The 20,930-nt window shown below is 39.4% G+C and overlaps 1 protein-coding gene across 1 annotated transcript; it reads left to right on the top strand.

Annotated features, from left to right (window-relative positions):
• Positions 1-5,581: 5,581 nt before the first annotated feature.
• On the top strand, positions 5,582-15,720 carry GZMK (granzyme K). The gene is made up of 5 exons (XM_032280890.1): positions 5,582-5,735; positions 6,094-6,241; positions 11,699-11,849; positions 12,632-12,901; positions 15,357-15,720. The coding sequence occupies exons 1-5, from the start codon at positions 5,672-5,674 to the stop codon at positions 15,516-15,518; spliced, it is 795 nt and encodes a 264-aa protein (XP_032136781.1). The 5' UTR covers positions 5,582-5,671; the 3' UTR covers positions 15,519-15,720.
• Positions 15,721-20,930: the final 5,210 nt, after the last annotated feature.

The raw sequence follows: 20,930 nt of genomic DNA, 5'->3' as shown, positions 1-20,930 counted from the left end.
TGGTAATCAAAACAGCATGGTACTGGTACAAGAACAGATATAGAGGTAATTTAACAAAGTTCAGTCTGGTTCTGGTCTTTTTCTTTTTTTTTTTTTTAACATTTAAGTTCAGGGTTACAAGTATATATTTGTTACATAGGTAAATGGGGGTTTGTTGTACAAATTATTGAATCAACTGCCTCATCAACCAACATTAACAAATTAGGAGATTATGCTTTTGTTGGTAATCTCTTCTCAGCCTATATCCTTTTTATCAAATGCTTGCTATAGCAATTGTGTTCTTGCATAACAAACCTTATATTTATTAAGCCTTGCAAAAACGTAAAATGTGCTTCATTTTTATTCTATAATAGTCATCAAGATTATTTCTAAATATTATTTATATATCAGGTCTCTAGTGAGGTAGTTTAACTAAAACATTGTTTTAGTTGAATTTATATTGATTTGCTCAGATTGAACCCACTTATTTTTACTTTTATTTGTAAGGACTCTTCACACATTAAAGATGCTCTCTTTGAGGGGGTATAATGTTTTCAATGTAAGTGACAAGCATTTTGTCATATGTCTTTGGATACTGACTGTGGTATTTTCTGCCTTACAGAAGTCTTCTATGCTCTAACTTATTGAAGGTTTTCTTTATGCCTTCCCCTCTTAAACATTATTTTTCTTTACCATCTCATTTAGTATTTATAATGATTTCATTTTCTCATAGAAAAACATTTGATCCACCTGGAATTTATCTGTGATAGAGAGTAGGATAAGGATTCAGGAGTTGGTGGTCAGGGAAGGAGTAGGAGGAGAAGGTTCTGGTGGGGGGTCACTCATTAGCCTTTGGAAAAAGTATTTATATTATACCTAGGTTTCCACTTGAATTGATCTCAATGGAAAACTGAATCAATCAATAATATTGTGTTCCAGCTTGATCATAGCAATTACCGTTTCCCTAATTAATGAACATGGTCATTAATTTTGAAATTCCTACTACTTTGCCTGCAGTGACTTTGTTTATTTTATAAAACCATCCTGACTAGTTTAAACAATTTAATTGCTTTCAGCATGATGAGATTATTTCTTGTATCTGATTCTATTATGAAACAATGATAACATATTTGGCTTTGGGGCATGTCACAGTACAGTATCTGAGATATTCAAATATAAATGGAAGTGTTCCATTATAAGGCCTCCCATCCTCAGCTGATCGCTTTTCCTTCTTTCTTTAACAGCATTTTTTTATTCCCTTCCCTTCCCTTCCTGCTTCCACCCTTCCTTTGGACTTTATTACCTGGTCCTTAGGACCAGGTAATAAAGGGAAAATACCTACCCTGGTATTTTGCCTTAACTTGCCTACATATTGACCCCAGTTTTTTTCTCCCTAAAACACCGGTAGGCTCATATAGTCCTCACCTTCCTCTGTGCAAGGCCACGGTACCCACAGGCCTGGAGCTGAAAACCTTCCTTTGGCAGTCATCACTGTTGAAAGGATTTCCACATGTGTAAATCTTTCAGGACAAGTACTGCAGACATTTCGAGTGATCTGGCTTGAGTCCAGCGACATCACAGGGACCACCCCATGTGGGGCTTTCCTCATCCTGCCCATAACATTTGAACTCAGTTAAAATGGACATCAAAGGTGGCTCTAAAGAAGAAAAGAAAAAGCAGAGGAGTCATAAAAGGGCAGTGTAAGGCCTAGGGACAAAGCTGAGACAGAAACAGGGTATGACCAAGGCAGCCGGCACCAGCAGTGCTGGGACATCCCTATTTGCCAAGTCCTCAAGGTATTTTCCTGTAATTACTCCGTATGTCAGGATCCTGAACGCAAGGCAGTTCTCATCCATTCCAGTCATTTTATAGCTGACTTGGAGAGGATTAAATGACAAGGAGGTTGAGGTACTACTGTGTGATTTAACTCATCATGAGGGTACAGAAAACATATCTTTGTATTTTTGAAGGGAAGATTTAACATGCAAAATATGTTATGATTTAAAGTTGAGGTGGAGGAAGACAAAACAAATTTCTCTCAATCCCACCTTTGCCACCACCATCATTCCACCAAGGGGAGGCCCTAGAGCAGCCTTGTGATATTTAAATGTAAGTTGCTTTAGGAAAAGGCAGTGTTCCTTGTGCCCCAACCCATGTTACAGCCTCAGCTCTGAGTTGAGGGGTACTTTGCTTTCCTTGGCAACTGCTCTCAAGCTCATTCATTTTAAGGACCTCATGGGAAAGATGGCTGTAATCTGAGGTGGAATTTAGTTTCTTGAGATCTTTGGACTTAATATCATTATAAAGCACCCCAATATCCTTCCCAGCCCCCATTTTCAAAGCTGTCATAGTTTCACTGTAGGTGTTGGCAGATTTATTTACCAAATTAGCTAAGCCATTACTGGACAGAAGTCAAGGCCCGGAGAATGGTGGGCTACAAGGGAGGGACCCAGGGAAATCCTGCAAAATCCTGATGTCAAGTACCAAGGGCTGGGGATGGTTGGACAGCCTGGGAAACCTTGACGTTGAGAACATTTTTCAAAGGAATGTAAAAGGGTATAGATGGGAAGGGCTTGAAACAAATCTGCTTTGCACTTATGTCTACAGAGCAGTGTTTCTCAGACTACCTGTGAAAAAGACCAGTGTATTTGGAGTTTTAGTTTGTTAATTGTTTTTAGTTTCAGCCCATTGTGAACTGATACATTTATACAACACAAATAAATAGAAAAAAAGTAATTAAATAAAAAACAAAGGCATACAAAATACACACCCAATTTTTTATTAGATTGGACAAATTATGTTTCATTAATAAATTAATACAGTGCCCTGTTCAGTGGTTGTTACAGTTTCTAAACTCTTACTCTCAATTTCTGTCCCCATCTTGCTCCAAACTGTTAATAAACAGGTTCAGAGACTGGCACAGGTCTGCGGGCCATGCTTTGATTGACATGGCTTTAAGGGGTGTGGCTTATGAATCTGATGGAGCAGGTGTCTGGGCATCGAAGAAAGGCAGTCCAAGAAGTAGAACCACACGAGGCCTTTGGAGCAGTGGAACAGCTGTTCTATAAGGGTCTCCTGAAACACTGGAGGGGCAAAAACAACATCTCTAAGAGCAGCAAGAAAGACAGCTAAACACCACACAGCAAATAGAACTACAAGGCCACGATGTGTGAAGCCAGCCCTGCTCTGAGCATGGCCATCCACTCGCTTGGTCTGGTACAGCTGCTGTAAAGCCATCCAAAGCAAACACGTCCCTCCCTGCAGCAGACTCCACAGAGCAAAAACCAACACCCAGAAATAAATTAGATCGCTGGCCTCATCATGTTACACAGCCCACTGTTCTCAAATCCAGGATCCTGAATATAATAACAAATGATACTATTAACTAGTGAATCAGTCTAAAGCCAAAACCAAATAACTCATTACTATTAATCAACATGATTCTCAGAATTTTCCAGGTCAGCTACAAGAAACAGTTAGAAGACTCTTCCCAATAGAACTAAATCTCACCCATGTCTAATTGTACGCAATGCATATGGCTAAATCCTGTTTCCCTTCTGCACAGCCAGCTTGCCTCTCAGAGCAACTAAGTTCCCAGGGGCTTCTCTAAAGAGTCAGGCATGTAGTCAGGCTGAAAGGAACATGAAGCCGGGAGCCAGCACATAAGAGCTTAGAGCCACCTGCTAGCTTAGTAATCTCAAGCAAGTCCCTGAGCTTCAGTTTCTTTATCCATAAAACAAGACTAATGACAGTCACATTCCTGGAAATACAACTGAAAATGTTTAGCAATTTGTACAATGCTATGTGGACATTAATCTTTACTACTCAGAAATAAGCAGCTGAGAGATACTTGTAAACATTCTCATCTCCCCTATCCCCCGCCAATACACACACACACACACGAAGCTTTGTCCCTTACAGTTTATTTCTGCCTTAGAGTTTGGATCACTTCTACCTGTCACACACCAACACACCATCTTCCTTATGACCCCGGCATCACTGGGAAGTAGCAGGGAGCTGACGCCATCCCGTCTGCCTTCCAGTATGGAACAATGGCATACAAGAGAGCCATCCAAGGCACATCAACGGTGACACAGATGACTTGAAAATTCACAGGGACATTTGAGTGGGAGTAACAAGTTTGGTTTATTAAGCTTGCGGCTTTTCTTAACCTGGCTCCTCTTTATCTCACCTTCTGCTCTCTCCGACAGGAAGTCACTGCTCTGCGTCGGTTTTGTTCATTCTGTTTAACATGTAGAAAGCTTTACTGTTGCCACATCCCTGTAAAAGGCATTTTATAAAATTCTGTGTTCTAGCAGGGTACTCATTCACACACGAGTTAACACACAAGGAGGTCAGGCAGGTGATTTGGTCCAGGTCATAAGCTGTGTAGCCTTGAACAAATTACTTAGCCTCTTTGAAGTTATTTCTTCCATTGTAACATAAATATAATAGTTGTCCTGCCTTCCTCAAAGACATAGACATGAAACCATAAATGATCATTAAAAAAGAATTTTGGACATAACTTAAGGCATTTTACTTGTATATAATTAAGTTATATTGTAAATATCTAATATTATTTATTATTGTTCCTACTTTTTGTGTTAGGAAACAATTTGATAGGAGCCTCTTGCAACCTGCCGAGTGTAATAGCTCTGGATTTTAATTATCCTTTCTAAAACAAATGGAAGACAGAATGCATACATCTTAAAAGAACTGTTGATTTAATGCAAATTTTGACCAGTGTTTCTAGAAAGTGATTGGCATTCTGGTGCGTGATCTATTTGTATTCATTTTATATTTACACTGCTGATCAGTGCCTGCACAAACAGAATCTTGTAGAATCTTGAGTCTAATACGCTTTGTATTGAAGGCCTGGCAATGCATTGTTATCTTTCCTGGGAGAATAACAAAGTGCAGTCCTTTACTTTTAAAAGACATTATTATTAAGGCCCTGGAAAAACACGTGGTCATTTTCAATTAAAAATGAGTAAAAGAGAGACTCTAAATCAAAAATTTGTGCCAATGTTCACCTTTAATAACATTATGAAATCTCACAAAAATGTAACTAAAATTTAACCAAATTTGAGCAAACTTAGAGAAAAGGCATGAGTAGGGATGTTTGCTGCAAAACATACAGTTTTCTCTGGACAGTGCTCAGGCTTTAGCTAAGCCACATTGTGAAGTAACCATGATCTGTGCAAGGTCCATGTCTCCCTTCATCATAAATGTATGTCCAAATGAAAAAGAGAGAAGAATGAAATACGATAGGCACCATTTTGTGCCAGGAAAAATAGTAAGTATTGCTTTAGAGCAATGCACACCTTTGAACTCTGTCTACAACTTCATTACATTCTTATGGCATGGATATTTTTAATCTATAAATGTTATATATGTAGTATAAATTTCATTTATACCACAAATACTCTGATACAGATATTAGAGATGGTATCTCCAGGTATGAGTTGTTATGTCGCACATACCTCCCAAAAGAGTGCTGAAAGCACACAACTTAAAGTCCTCAAACTGATACATACATTTACTCTTAGATGTGAGAAAAAATCTTAACCTCTAGAGCACTTGTGGTGACAAAGTCAAAACGTGTAAGAACAAAATTCAGTCTTCAGAACCTTCTTCCTTCATCATAGGATCAGAGCGTTTCATCTGGCCTTCTTAAATCTAAGTCTTTAAAATGACTATGTTTTCTTCTTTCTCTCTGTTTTTCCTAATAGTTGGAGCTTATATGACTTCTGAGTGTAAGTATCTCCTATATCTACATGTAAACATTAAATGACTTTCTAATGACTGTAGTGTTATATTATAGATAAAAATTATTTTTGCAATCCTATAAGTATATCCTATATCTACATGTAAATATTAAATGACTTTCTACTGACTATATTGTTATATTATAGATGGAAATTATTTTCACAATCATTTCTGTCTTTCTGAACTGTAATGCACTATACAAATTGTTCATCAGTAAAATTATTGTAACTCTTAGGTAGGTTGTTTTTTAAGCTTTGAAAATAATACAGCGACTGTCAGTGGAAGAATTACATGAAACAGTTTGTTTGGATCTTTTGTGTGATATCTTTTGGTCTACTTTTGTAGGTTTCAATATGGAAATTATTGGAGGAAAAGAAGTGTCACCTCATTCCAGGCCATTTATGGCCTCCATCCAGTATGGCGGACATCACATTTGTGGAGGTGTTCTGATCCATCCGCAGTGGGTGCTGACAGCAGCCCACTGCCACTACCGGTGAGTCCTCCATACTTTTCCAGGCACGTGTTTTTCCTGCAAGTTATTATAGCTAGAAGAGAAGCCTACCTCTCCTGAGCGAGAATTTGATCAACTCTTAGCTTCTGTGGTCATTACCAACTGGTGGGGTTTATTTACCTTCTTCCACATCCACACTTTCTGGCCTGGGTTTTCCTTTTCAGAGAGATCTGGGCTGCTTTTCCCAGGCAAGGCATTAGACAAATTCAAGTTCTCTGTATAATGCCAGGGAACACAGCAACAGTAATACCTGAAGCAGCAGTGCTCTTGATCTTGTTAGATCACACTGCTCAAGAGGAAATCAGACAACCTGAGCTTGCTCTGTGCTCTTAGCTTCCCCATTTTACAAAGGGGTAATAATCATATTGCACCTGCTTCATGGGGTTTGAGAATTAAATAGTATCTATTTCAGTATTTTAGCATGCTTGGCACATTTAGGAAGCATAAAAAGCTGCAGCTTTGATCATTAGTATTATATTTATGAGAAGCCTACTTTGCCACTCCTAACAGTAACTACTCACCCCTCACAACTTTCCCAGGTGGAAACAAACAAGTTATCGATCACTTCTAAAAAGAGAAATATAAAGAGAGAGTCATTTTTTGGGATACTTAGAATGAAACCTTTTCTGAAGACGAAGTAAAAAACCTCCCGAAGTCCATTTCAGCCTAGGATTCTCTCACATCAGCTAATAAAGCACAAAACCCCTCTTGGGATACTGTAATCATCACAAAAGGAAATGCCAGTAGAAAACTAATGTTTTGTCTGTTTGCTTGGGTTTTCTTGGTTTTGTTTTGTGTTTGTATGTATATTTCCTTATGTCTCTTGCCTAATAAGCTGAGACAGAGGCTTCTCCCTTTCTTTCATTTAAAGATCTATCTTAGCTGTAATGGTTTGCTCTCTAGGCATTGTCTATATTTAAACAGAACAACTGAATTGATTTACTTCTCCATGTTTTGGAGGTTTTGTGTGATCACCCCATTTAAATGGAACTGTTTGATCACAAATTAAAAGCTTCGAAGCCTGAAGACAGGGAGATCTTCTGCTATCTCTAAATAGCAAGCCACTTATTTCCAATTTAATATGGTTACTTCATTTACATGGGGTTCTTGCCCTCATAGAAATCATACTCTCATCCCCATCATTTCTCTCTTCTCCAGGGCACTTGGCCCCTCGAGACCAGAGAGGCAGAGTGGGGAACTGTCAATAAATGTTCATTTGATGCAAAATATGCATATCTCCAAATATACTCATTCAAATGGTCTATAACCTCCCCAGACACGGAGCTTGACTTCTAAATGTTCAGCAAATGCTAGATAGAAAGAAGAAAATACGTTGAAGGATCTTTCTTTCTGTTTTGTTTTGTTTTGTTTTGTTGTTGTTGTTGTTTTGCTAAGCCTGAAACATGACGTATGAAAAAGTACTTTGCTGGTCATAAAGTGTTATAGGAAGTTAAATAATATTACTAAGTTGAATTTTAAATTTTGTCAAGTGGATTTAACTCAGAAGTGGATTCACAAATTGGGGAAAGAGATTATAAAAAAGACTTGAGAGAGGTCTTGGAGGTTTTTTTCCTTAAAACAAACTGTTGCTAAATATCATTTTTAATGGCTGGAGTATAAAGAACTCCAAAATATGTAGATCGAATTTCCTCTACGGGACACTTGGGTGCAAAAAGTAGCAGATCGGTAGTTGGAAAAATATTAAGCTTTATGAAATTCAAAATATTTGCGAAATAGCTCAATGGTGGCTTCCCACAAATGTAACTCCCCAGTATCCTGTGGGAATAGTTTGCCCCAAGCCTCTCTCTCAGCAAAATTGCGAAGTGGGTCAAGCCTGGGAGTGCTCCTCATCACCAGCCGTCCACACAGTTCCTCCCTCAGTATCCCGGCCCCTTTATTAGTTACCATTCAAATATGAAAGGAAACTGGTAAAAATGTCTTGTACAAACTTATTTTCAGCCTTTTTTACTTACCAGAGGCAAAACGCTCACCAGCTGTTCTTCCCTATCCTCCTGAGTCTCCCCCAGTGCCCGCCTCACAGAGCACTTCCCCCTGCCCCAACCTGCCTAGCGAGTTGTTAGATGGAACCTTCCACAGCTCTTCCACACGGCCTCACTCTATCTCAAAGACTCAAGACTCCTGGAGAAAAATGGTTCAACGTTCAGGCTCTAGATTCAAGCCAACTGAGCTTTAATCCTGCCCGGATTTGCCTCCTGGAGGCAAACTTCCTCAAGTTTATTCATATACCTGAACCTCAATTTCTTCATCTATAAAATGCGGATTGTCATAATACTTATCTCACCATGCTGTTGTGAGGTTTAAGTGAGAGAAGGTATATAAAATGCTTAGCATAGAACATGAAGAACTTAATAGATGCTATTGAGTATTGTTATCTGATTATCTGTGCCTTCCATGGTAATAACTGAGAAACTAATCTGATGTTGATGAGGTAAGACTGGGAAACACTCCCTGTCTGACAGCCAAGTTCTTCTCCCTCTCTCTTAGGCAAGAGAAATCTCCAAGACATAGGGACCCTGCCTTTGCTGCCAGATCTCAAGGGGTGGGTCTAAGCAGAAGCACTGCTGAGCATCCAGGCAGGCTGGCAGAGAAAAGAAGAGGCTCGAAGGGGGTTGGCACAGGAGTCAAAGAGAGGTTGAGGAAGGAACACTGGACTGGGAATCACCAAAAGCCAAATTTGGGTCCTGATTCCCCTATTTTGAGGTGTGTCACCTTGGACCAGTCAAAGAACAACATTTTACTGGTAAGGAATATACAGCCTGAGAAAAGTTGTCATTAGGCTCAACCGAAGTAATGTTTACATTACTTATAGTAGGTCTTCAGAAGACCTACTATAAGCCACACTGTAGTTCTGCTCTGTATGTGGTTCTTTTTCAGTTAAGTTCAGGGTGGGACTCAGGAAACCACATTTTACACCAACACCTCCAGGTGATTCTGAAGCAAGTCTGAAGACCGCACTTGGGGGAACATTGTGTTGTGCAGTTGAAAGACAGGGTATTATTTCTTCTCCTCTGTGTAAATTCAGACTTCAGTTTAGCTAAGGAGGTGGGATTCCAGAACTCAAGTAATTCCAGGTATCCTGTGGGCAGAAAATTTGACCTCAGTAGCACAGATTACAGTTGAAGAGTATCTAGAAATTGAAAGTCCAGTGGTCTGCTTGGGTTGTTTTTGGTCTTAACATGTCCCAGTGGAGACAAAAATAACCAAAACATTTCAAAGGCAATAACTAGCCAAGGAAATTAGTAAAAGATGAAAGAAAGCCAGACATTTTTCCAGCACCCCTCCCTTAGTGAAAATCCACCCTCCACACCTTATATTTGTACCTCGTAGCCTTCTTTGTGTGAGTTGTCTATGCACGTGCCCGCCTTTCTGTTAGAACATTCATCCTGGAGATTTTATATCATCCTTCTCCTACAAAGTTTTGGGTTTAGTGGGTATGTTGAATTTAAATTCAAATCAATCCTAGGAAATCCGATCCACATCCTCTGAGAAATTTCAACCCCATCCTGATTTTGCAATCGGCAAACTTTTCAACAAATAGAGCTGGAAATCCCAAAATAAATTAAAATAAACTCTTCTGGTGGAGAGCAAATGACCAAAAAGTGGTCATTCCAGGCAGTCACAGCTTTGCCATGAGCAAACCCACCCCACCGCAGGCATTTGCTCATTTTCCAAATCTGAAACAATCACGTCTTCCTTTTCTATGTTTCTGGGCTCTTTATAACTTTTATTGATCTTTGTTAATCTACATGCATGAGTATGTGTGTTTTTACTGCAGTCTGCTTTGGTAGCTTTTTCAAGTAGCAAAGAAATAGTTACACATAGACAAATAAACACAATTAAAAGATCTGAGGTGGCTTTCATAAAGACAGACACTGCAATGGGATATATCTGTAGTATACAAACGGCTCTATGGTACTGTCAAAATCTCCAAAAAAATTTTTGCTACTTTATCACTGCTGTAAATGTAATTTTATCCAACAAAGAGTAAATCAGATCAGTTGTGGCACTATTGAAACAATGGTACTAGAACTGTGTATGACCAGAGATTTTAAAAAATAAACCTGGCCAGGCACGGTGGCTCACACCTATAATCCCAGCACTTTGGGAGGCTGAGGCTGGTGAATTACCTGAGGTCAGGAGTTCGAGACCAGTCTGGCCAACATGGCAAAACCCTATCTTTACTAAAAATACAAAAATTAGCCAGGTGTGGTGGCACACGCTTGTAGTCCCAGCTACTCAGGAGGCTGAAGCCGGAGAATTGCTTGAACCCGGGAGACAGTAGTTGCAGTGAGCTGAATTCACACCACTGCACTCCAGCCTGGGCAACAGAGCGAGACTCCATCTCAAAAAAAAAAAAAAAAAAAAAAAAAAAAGTTAAAAATAAATCTAAAAAACAAACCTGTTTCTTCACCTGACTCACCAGTTCGTACCCTCAAAATCTCCCCATTGGAATGGCCACTAACCTTAAAGTGTCTTCATTTCAAATTAGCACAGTTTCCTCAGTTTGAGGAAAGTTTTCCTTTCTTGTCCAAATCTTCATTCTAATTGAGGGACAGGATACATGTGGATGAGCAAGTGTAGGGTGGGGGTCTTAAATTTTTTTATTTTTATTTATAGTTTTAGAGATGGGTCTTGTTGTGTCACCACTGCATGATCACAGCTCACTTTAGCCGCCAGCTCCTGAGCTCAAGCAATCCTCCTGCTTCAGCCTCTCAAACAGCTGGGACTATAGGCATTCACCACGGTGGGGGTCTCACTGTGTTACCCAAGCTGGTCTCAAATTCCTGGCCTCAAATGATCCTCCCACCTCAGTCTCCCAAGTTGCTGGGATTACAGGTGTGAGCCACCACACCTGGCTACCTTAATTATTGAAACACTTAATGTTGGGAAGATGAAAAGTTCTGAGGTTCTGGAGATGATGGTGGTGGACAAACAACAATATACATGTCCTTCACACCACCAAACGGTACATTTAAGAATGGTTAAAATGGTAAAGTTTGTTATATATGTTTTAGCACAAGAAAAAACCGTTACTTGTAATGGTGTAAATCTCAAACTACAAACTCAAGAAATGTAATTTCCTTTATTTTAACATAAATGAACACAATTTTGTTTTACACTTGATCTAAGTCAAGCAGGATTTTCCTCCTTTTTCTTCCCCCAGTTGGATACAAGTTCTGATATTCTTTTGCAATGCCAGGGAATTGGTTTGGGGTAGGATTAAGGACAAGCCATTTGGCCCTTAATATCAAGTCATGCTGGGGTCCAGTGAGACCTTCGTCACTCTACCTAATCGTAAGCAGGTTACCTTGGAGATAGCCCTTGTTTCTCTATGCATATAACCCTCTCCACCATCTCTACTCCCCACTGGGGTATTTGGAAATCATTCTGGTGCTTTCATGCTCTTTGCTTTTTTAGGTTTGCCAAAGGCCAGTCTCCCACTGTGGTTTTAGGCGCACACTCTCTCTCAAAGAATGAGGCCTCCAAACAAACATTTAAGATTAAAAAATTCATACCATTCTCAAGATTTACATCAAATCTTCCATCAAATGATATCATGCTGGTTAAGGTAGGTAGTAGCATTGCCTTCCTTCAATTTTGTCAACATTTTTATACAGGATGGCTCAATTAGTTAAGTCACCCACACAAAAGCATTTTGTTAGCACCCTCCCCATGTTTGAGGTGATTCTGATATATTTTACAAGGGCCCATGTTATTCCTTATACTGCCTTGAAAGAAACAAGAATTTATCACAAACGCACCAGGGCTGTGTTTATACAAGGAAAAGCCATTCTGATGCTCACATATGTAGGAGGGGAACATCTTCACAGGCCCAAGGATCCACACTGAAAGCTTTTCTCCCAAATGCTTTTCTCATTAGCAAGTAAAAAATACTCCAGTTGTTTATACAGCAGAGCCAACCAACTGACTTCAGGGGTTCAGCAGTGAGTTACAACTTAGTCTAGACCACACTTAGTCTAGTCCAAACTTAGTCTAGACCATACTCAAGGGTCCTATCCCGCAGGAAGCAGCCCAGCCCTCAAAGTCATGACCTATGGATGTTATTCCACACAAAAACCATCCAATACAGGGCAAAGGCCAGTTTGCTCGAGACTGGACAAAATTCCTGCTCTCTATAAGCTTCCTCCCCAAGCCTCAGTGAGCTCCTCGGGGAGTAAAGGGCACGGTCAGAAAAGCAACAACCACAAACGCAGCTGCAGGCCACCATCAAAGTAGATTCCAGGACAGGGACGCCCGCCTAAGACAGAGGGACCACACATACAACGCACAGGCTAGCACCAGAATACTACTGGGAAAGAATGATAATTCAGTCTTTTTTCAATCTGTCAGCTTCAAACAGCCGCAGAACTCAACAAGCATGTCCAGCTGCTACACCCAAGCTCCAAAACCTCTCTTAGATCTGGAACCAAATGCCAGGTTACTGGCTGGGGAGCCACCGACCCAGATTTATTACAACCTTCTGATACCCTACAGGAAGTCACTGTTACTGTCTTAAGTCGAAAACTTTGCAACAGCCAAAGATATTACAACCACGACCCTTATATCACCCAAGACATGGTTTGTGCAGGAGATGCCAAAGGCCAGAAGGACTCCTGTAAGGTAAGCATCTCTCTTTCAAACAGGCATCTCGGAGCACTGTACAGCAGCCAAGTCTTTATTGCTCACTGACACTGAGGAGGAAGGAGGGACATAGAGAAAACAAAACCACAATTCTAAAAACTTTCTCTCCATTCCTGCACAGCATTCTCTATTCTTTTTCATCTACCCATGTGAATGGAGTGTACAAGCTTCCCCAGTGCTTCATAAGCACTCACTAAATGTTTGTTAATCAGGATAATAGACTAGATCTGACAACTTTTACAGGATTCCTATGAGAGGTGTTATCCTCCTTAGAAAGTCTATCAACAGGCCAGGCACAGTGGCTCATGCTTGTAATCTCATCACTTTGGGAGGCAGAGGCAGGTGGATCACAAGGTCAGCAGTTCGAGGCCAACCTGGCCAATATGGTAAAACCCCGTCTCTACTAAAAAAAATACAAAAATTAGCAGGGCATGGTGGCATGCACCTGTAGTCCCAGCTACTCAGGAGGCTGAGGCAGAAGAATCGCTTGAACCAGGAGGTACAGGTTGCAGTGAGCCAAGATTGCACCGCTGTACTAGCCTGGGTGACAGAGCGAGACTCTATCTCAAAAAAAAAAAAAAAAAAAGAAAGAAAGAAAGTCTACCAACCCTGAAGTCACTAGTGGTGGTGATTAGAAAATAACTTATTTAAAGAACCACCTTGCAGATTAATCAATAAGGTCTTACAAAACTCAAATGCAAAAAGCTCAATTATACAGTATGTGTTTCATAAGTAATGTTGACTGGCTGTCTTTGTCTGTTTGGGCTGTTATAATAAACTACCATAAACTTGGTGGATTATGAATAACAGAGCTTTATTCTATTCAAGATCAAGATCAAGGCACCAAAAGATTTGCTGTCTGGGGAGGGCCTACTTTCTGGTTCATAAACGGCTTCTGTTCACTCTAACCTCATACGGTGGATGGGGCAAGGGGTCTGTCTTAGGCCTCTTTAGTAAGGGAACTAATCTCATTCATGAAGCCTTCACCTCCATGACCTAATCACCTCCCAAAAGCCCTACCTCCTAATACCATCACCTTGGGAGTGAGGATTGCAACACATGAACTTGGAGAATCAAACATTTAGACCATACCGCTGACTGACAAAAAGGAACAAAAGGCCGGGCATGGTAGCTCACACCTGTAATCCCAGCACTTTGGCAGGCGAAGGCGGGTGGATCCCTTGAATTCACGAGTTCAAGACCAGCCTGGGCAACATGGTGAAAACGTGTCTCTAAAAAAAATTACAAAAATTAACCAGGCATGGTGGTGCATGCCTGTAGTCCCACCTACTTAGGAGGCTGAGGTGGGAGGATCACCTGAACCTAGGAGGTTGAGGCTGTAGTGAGCCGAGATCTTGCCACTGCATTCCAGCCTGGGTGACAAAGTGAAACCCTGTCTTAAAAAAAAGGAACAAGAGTCATTATATTTTTCAAAATCTTTTGTTTATTAAGATGGTAAGGAAAAAATAGGTGTTCACATTTATATGAACTATGCTAATATGTAGCACAAATGAATTACTAATTTTAAAAAAATTAGAATATAGTATTCATCTCATACTATACATTAAGCATTACTGGGGAGAGGATATGATGACTTCAAATGTCTTGTGCATCTGCAGCACCCAAGACCATCTCCCTCCTAAACATCTGTTAACACGGTTGGCCAGAGTACAAGGCATTGCAGTCTGCAATGTGAACATCAGCACAGAGAAAGGCTGGTCTTCAAATGTAAAAGCCAGCTCTTCATCAGAAGGCCATGCCATCTCCTCTATAGCTCTTTCACTTCAGTTGATAGAATTTAGTTACATGTTTTGCTGTTAGAGTGAGTCTTCAAAAATCATTTAATTCACTAAGTATTTACTAAGTATGGTACATATACAAATACATAGCACTATGTCCAACCATGTGAGGATGCAAATAAAAAGAGAAAAGAATAACAGAGAACATATAATTCCTGCCATCAAGACATTTACTACAATACATTGCTATTTTCTGCTAGTCTCAATATCAACCTGATTTTAGGTCTGTGAGCATCAAAATGAAATACACGATTTTAAAAGATTATTTTATTTCAGTAGATTATTTAAAACTTTATGTATTCTTTAATAAATAAAAGTCAATAGTCATTGATTCCCAGAGGAATGTAGACTAGATAGGGACAAAACAGAGACATAGACATGGACATAGAGACAGAGGCAGAAGCCTGGTCATAGACAGAGACATAAACAGAGAAGCAGGTAGGCAGAAACATAGACCTCAACAGAGACAGACACATGGAGAACGCATACCGAGTAAGAGGCAGTGTCAGACACTCTTCAGGACATAAAGAAAGCAAGGACCCAGATAAGAATCCTTTGAGCAATCAACAGTTGGTGGAAAAAAAAAAATTCTCAACAGCTTCTCACCATGTATTTGCCCTTTTTCTTCTCTCCAGGGTGACTCAGGGGGCCCACTGATCTGTAAAGGTGTCTTCCATGCCATAGTCTCTGGAGGTGATCAATGTGGTGTTGCCAAGAAGCCTGGAATCTACACCCTGTTGACCAAGAAATACCAGAATTGGATCAAAAGCAACCTTGCCCCATCTCATGCAAATTAAGTTACAAATGATTTTCTTGGATGCACTTGCTTCTTTTTACCTAATATGCTCTCAGGTTATAGTTGGATGTAAATAAAGCAGAGCACAGATGGGGTTCATTTTGCATCTGTATTTTGTTAAGCAATCAAGTTCTTTCTCACTTGTATCACTCAGGTATTTCTACCTTGCTGGTTTGATTTTAAATAAAATTTAGAAGACTCTCTGTTTGTCTTTTATAATGTGAAGCAACATCTGCCCCCATTCTACCCACACTCCCCACAGGGCAATAAGATCACTGAATAAAACAGTAACAGTACCACTTTCAACCGGGTTTATGCTATAACTTCTGCTGGATCATCCAAAATTGTTGGGTTGTTTTCTTTTCATTGTTGCAATAACATTTAACATGAGATAGGCCCTTTCAACAAATGTTTAAGGGTAAGATATAGCGTTGTTAACTATGGGCCTGATCTTGCAGTGCAGCTCTCTAGAACTGCTTTATCTTGTATAACTGAAACTTTATGCCAGTTGAATAGCAGCTCCCTATTTCCCCACCACCCCCATCCCCTGGCAACTCCATTCTACTCTAAGCTTCCATGAGTTTGTGTTTTTTAAATATAAATCATAAATATAAATATCCCAATTCAAGTAAGTAGCTTATACAAATATTTGGAAAGTATTTCTTACTAATATATGTCGCATTTTGTTCCAGAAAGGATTTAAAGCAATGTACAAAAATGCCTGCAATGAAACAAAATGCAGAATTAAAAATAAATTGATGAAGGTATTGAGACAAAGGGGAAATGAGAGTAAGAAGGAGAAAATGAAGGTCGGAAAGGTGACATGGTACTGATAGTGCCACAAGTTTCCCTATATACATTTGTTAGAAGGATTCACATTTGGCTCTATGCTTTGGCCAATGCAAGAAAGAGCAACACAGTCCGTTATATGAATTATAGTATCCAGGAAATAAAAATAAATTGTTTGCCCAGAAGTAGCACCCCTGGTGCCGGAACTAAAACTAGACAAAACTTTTCTCCATGGTCCTGGTAAGAAGGATACTGTGCCTTGTTTCCCATATCCCCACCAACTGCATTAGAACCACCTAAGATTATTTGTACTCTAGGTTGCCTTGACCTCTTGCCTAGAAATTCAGATTGAATAGGCTTGGGGTGGGCCTGAAAATCTGCATTTTTTCAGAGCAACTCAGCTGATACTAATAAATGAGCAAATCTGAAAGCCACTGATAATGAACATCCTCAGTAACTTCTTATAATAAAGACAACAAATGATGTCAAGGGATTGTAATAAATCTTTCAGTGTGAACTGATGGCTGCAGACCAAAGTGCAATTCAGTATGACCACTGGAGGATCTCAGCTGTCTTGGACTGTGGTCGTCCAGTGATTAGAGAAGTAAAAATTTCTAATTTGGGTGGAGGAGCATGGTGGGAGATTGGTGGGGGATGGCTTCAACAGTCAGAAGCCAAAAGATTAATCTCAGCCACTATATTTAATTTGGGTTTTGGGGGATAATTAGTTCTCATTTCCAGGAAAAATCATGAAGTTATCTTACATGCATATAGAAACAGGTGCTTTTGGTTGTTTGTTTATTTGCTTATCTTTTGTCATGGTTCTTAGAAACCATCACTACCCTGCGCTATGAATACTTGGAGAAATGAAAGCACTGGATTAAAAAAAATTAGGTTTAACTAAAATTATTGAAAGTAATAATTTTAAAATTATTGAGAAAATAGTAAAAGAAGGTTCTTTAAATATCTCATCTTAAACATTTTGATTTATTAAAAATATACTGATTATGAAATCCCAGACTATATTTTACAACAAAAGAAAGGGAAAAAGTTAAAGATTCTCTGGACTTACCATTAAAAAATAGTCCTGTGTCTATTTTCTCTAAATTTTAAATCCATGAAACATATCATTATAAATCTTTTTAACCAAAACGACTATTGCCATTGCCCCTAATTCCAGCTGATGAGTTATCCCGAAAAGTTGTCACTAAAACTTGAGAGCTGTATTTTGATTTTAGACTCCCTGCTGTTAACATCCATTAGTCAAACCTGATCAGGTTGCCAGAGAAGTTTCTTTCAACAGCTGTGGCAGACCTGGCAATTTTGAAATTGAAAGATAAATAGTTTATTTTGAAAAGCAGCTAAAGATAGAGCCCACAACTGAAATGGATTCCTCCTCCTTCAGGGAAGTAGTATCTTGTTAAATGTACCAATACCTCCCAAGCATACCCTAAAAGACCATAGTATTTTATTCGGAAATTTCTGTTTTTGAGGAGTTTTATCTATGGCCTCAAAATGAAGTTGAAAGTCAAATTGAAGCAAATACCCAGATTTTAAAACTGCCCAAAGGTTTTAGAGCAAAGTGGTTTGCTGTTGTCATTCTAATCATTCCACTTTCTCTCTTCCTTGTGGTTGTGGACAGAGTATCTTGGCCTTCCCCACAGATATAAAAGAAGTCTTTATGCTTTATTTCATGTCCACCCTGTTATAATAGAAAGCGACAGCACTAAGTCCAGATATAATCCATGAAATACATCAGTATTGATTCAGATAAGCAATTAAACCAGTCTAGAACCAGATAGCAGAACTAGTCCTGCCTTCTGACTCTCTCAGTTCTTGTACATATTAAATCTCAACTTACTCTAAAATATGAAGAGTAGTGCTTCAAGCTTGGTTGCTTTTAGAAAACTATCTGATTAGAGGAAGGCGCTGTTGGTCCATCAAGGAAGTGCTTCCTTTTTTACTAAGCTCTTAATTTGGGAAAGAACACTGCTGTGGACTGAATCATGCCTGCTCCAAATTCATATGTTGAAGGCCTAACCCTCAGTGTGACTGTGTTTGGTGATGGGGCCTATAAGGAGGTAAAGAAGGTGAAATAAGCTCATAAGGCAGGACCCTGCTCCAGTAAGATCAGCGTCTTTACAAGAAAAGAACTAGAGAGTTCAATCTCTCCCTCTCTCGGCTATGTGAGGACACAATGAGACGGTGGCCATCTATAAGCCAGGAATTGGGCCCTCCCTAGAAAATGAATGGGCCACACCATGATCTCAGACTTCCCAGCCTCCGAAATCATGAGAAATAAATTTCTATTGTTTAAGCCACTGAATCTGTAGTATTGTGTTATAGCATCCTAAGGTGACTAAGCCAAACACATCTGCGGTGAGGGAGAAAGGACACTGAGTGCAACCTGCCCACGGGCAGTGCACCTGAGGTCTCAAAAGCCCTGCAATTTCACAAGATTACTGAGACATGCCTGAAAAGCTATTGGTATGTTGTCTGATGAGTTATTTGAGGACCAAGAGCACCCTGGCTGAATGGTTGGGCTACTTCTGTCTTAACTGATTCAACACCGTTTTCATGCTTTCACACACTGACTTCCTGTTGACTTCTCCAGTCATTTTGCTGAGTCGTATCAGTCAATTCTAGATTGACAAAATCTCCTCACTTCTATGTTCTACCATGAAAGGATCACATTCTTTCTCTGGTTTTAGCCATAAATGTCTATGTGATAGCCTATTAGTCAGCATATGGGTTTACACTGAGGTTTTCCCTGAGGACTTACAAATAGGTTGAATAAAATTGCTCTCTGGGAGTTAATATTTAAACTCCATACATATTAGGTCAGAGCAGAGATACATACAATCACTCTGAAGAGACATGGGACATTCCCAAGCCTGCAAAACTACCTGTAATCTGCTTGAAAGTTAGAGACTGCCAGTTGGCTACTCAGTCATTTTCTCTTTTTCTCTGGCATCAAAACTCAAATATTATTTGGTACCACAAATGTGCATAGCCCAAACATGGCATTTTCTAGCCTCTCTCTTTGCCAGTAGTGGTCAATGAGAAATAGGAAGTTCCTATAAAGTGAGCTGATTCAGCTGGAAGGAGTGCCCTTTCCCCTTCTTCCTTCCAACTGCTTGGATTGTAGCTATGATGGCTAGAGATCCAACAATAATGTTGAACCATGAGGCAAACTTAAATAGAAGCCAAGTGGTAGTGATAGTGAAATAGAAAGAAGCAGCTGATGACCAAGGAGCCTCCATGCCAATCCTGTACTTTTTCTTTTACGTAAAATAAAAATAAAAATTAAACATATTTAATCCACTATTATTTGAAGCTTTCTGTTGCATATATCCCATCTAATCCAAATATTAAAATTGGAAACCTAAAACTTCTATCCCTGATGTATGTTCCAAAAAAATGACAAGCCATGTGCCTTTATCCCCTTATACCCAGACCCTCTCAAATCTTAAATGGCTTTAGCTTTCCACCTTTCCCAAATCAAGAATTGATTCAGAAAAAGTAACATTTAAATGTTATAATCAATAAACCATTTCCCCCTTGCTCCTCCACTATAGCTTACTATGGAGAAAATTCCCTGGTCTACCTGACAAGCTATTTTTATCTTAACCACATACTGCTGTATGGCAAACATTTTTCCTATTATAAAAATAATACGTAGAACTCAGTAGTCTATAACACTCTATACTCCCTCCGTGTATATTTTGTAAATGGATCTTGTAGAAATGTTTTTAGAAAAGTTGCCATGAAAATAATGTTTTCTGGCATTTCAGGTTATTGTTTTATTATTTCACAATCATTTGAAGTAATATAGCACTTTTCCAATCAAACTACAAAAGCAACTACATAGGAAGACAACTGGATACAGTAATATTCTTAATATTAGCAGTGTTTTAGAAAATCAAAGCAGTCCCATATGTGGTCAGTCAACAGCATGTGGGATGGCCATGTTAACAACCAATCCAAATAGACTCCAGAATCCCCACCATTTAGCATCTAGAGAGAGAGATTTATTCATTTGTTCATTCACTCACTCACTCAACAAATACATCAAGCACTTCTGTTTGCCACACACTGAGCAGGTCACTGGAGCAAGAGGAAAAGATACAGTTCCTGCCCTGCAAGAACTCATACTCTAGACATGTCCATGTTTACAAGCAAATAAGCATACATATGTAAATAAATATACTATGCTCCAAAATTAGTTACAATGGAGACATGCACAAAAATTATTATAATGCAGACATGCACATGAGACAGAAAACCAACTTACTTCAGGTGTAAGTCATTCAGAATTCCTGGGGAACAAATTATTTGCCCTACCAGGCTAGGCCTACACAGATGAGACCTGATTCAAAAATTTCCAAAGGTAAAGAGAGAGAAAGATCTAGATCACCAGATTCGTACAACCCCCTCCAACAAGATAAAAGGAAATACGAGCAATTGCTATTGTAAAACCATATCAATAAAGATGAGCACATTTATTCCTTTTAAGAACCCAGCTCTCTCCCACACCTCTGATGTCTTCCATAGAGACACCAAAGGCAAAACATGACCAGCAGAGATGTCTCAGAAGGAACTGTTCCATTTCCCGCAGCAATAG

Source organism: Sapajus apella, unplaced genomic scaffold, assembly GCF_009761245.1.
Source record: "Sapajus apella isolate SASKATOON/1434 unplaced genomic scaffold, GSC_monkey_1.0 scaffold1, whole genome shotgun sequence".
Classification (NCBI taxonomy): domain Eukaryota; kingdom Metazoa; phylum Chordata; class Mammalia; order Primates; family Cebidae; genus Sapajus; species Sapajus apella.
This window is presented reverse-complemented; position numbering and strand designations above follow the sequence as displayed.

Coding starts and splice junctions, on each gene's coding strand:
- GZMK (XM_032280890.1), top strand. CDS start 5,672: ATGACTATGTTTTCTTCTTTCTCTCTGTTTTTCCTAATAGTTGGAGCT. Junction 5,736..6,093: donor AGCTTATATGACTTCTGAGT/GTAAGTATCTCC, acceptor CTACTTTTGTAG/GTTTCAATATGGAAATTATT. Junction 11,850..12,631: donor ATGATATCATGCTGGTTAAG/GTAGGTAGTAGC, acceptor TCAATCTGTCAG/CTTCAAACAGCCGCAGAACT.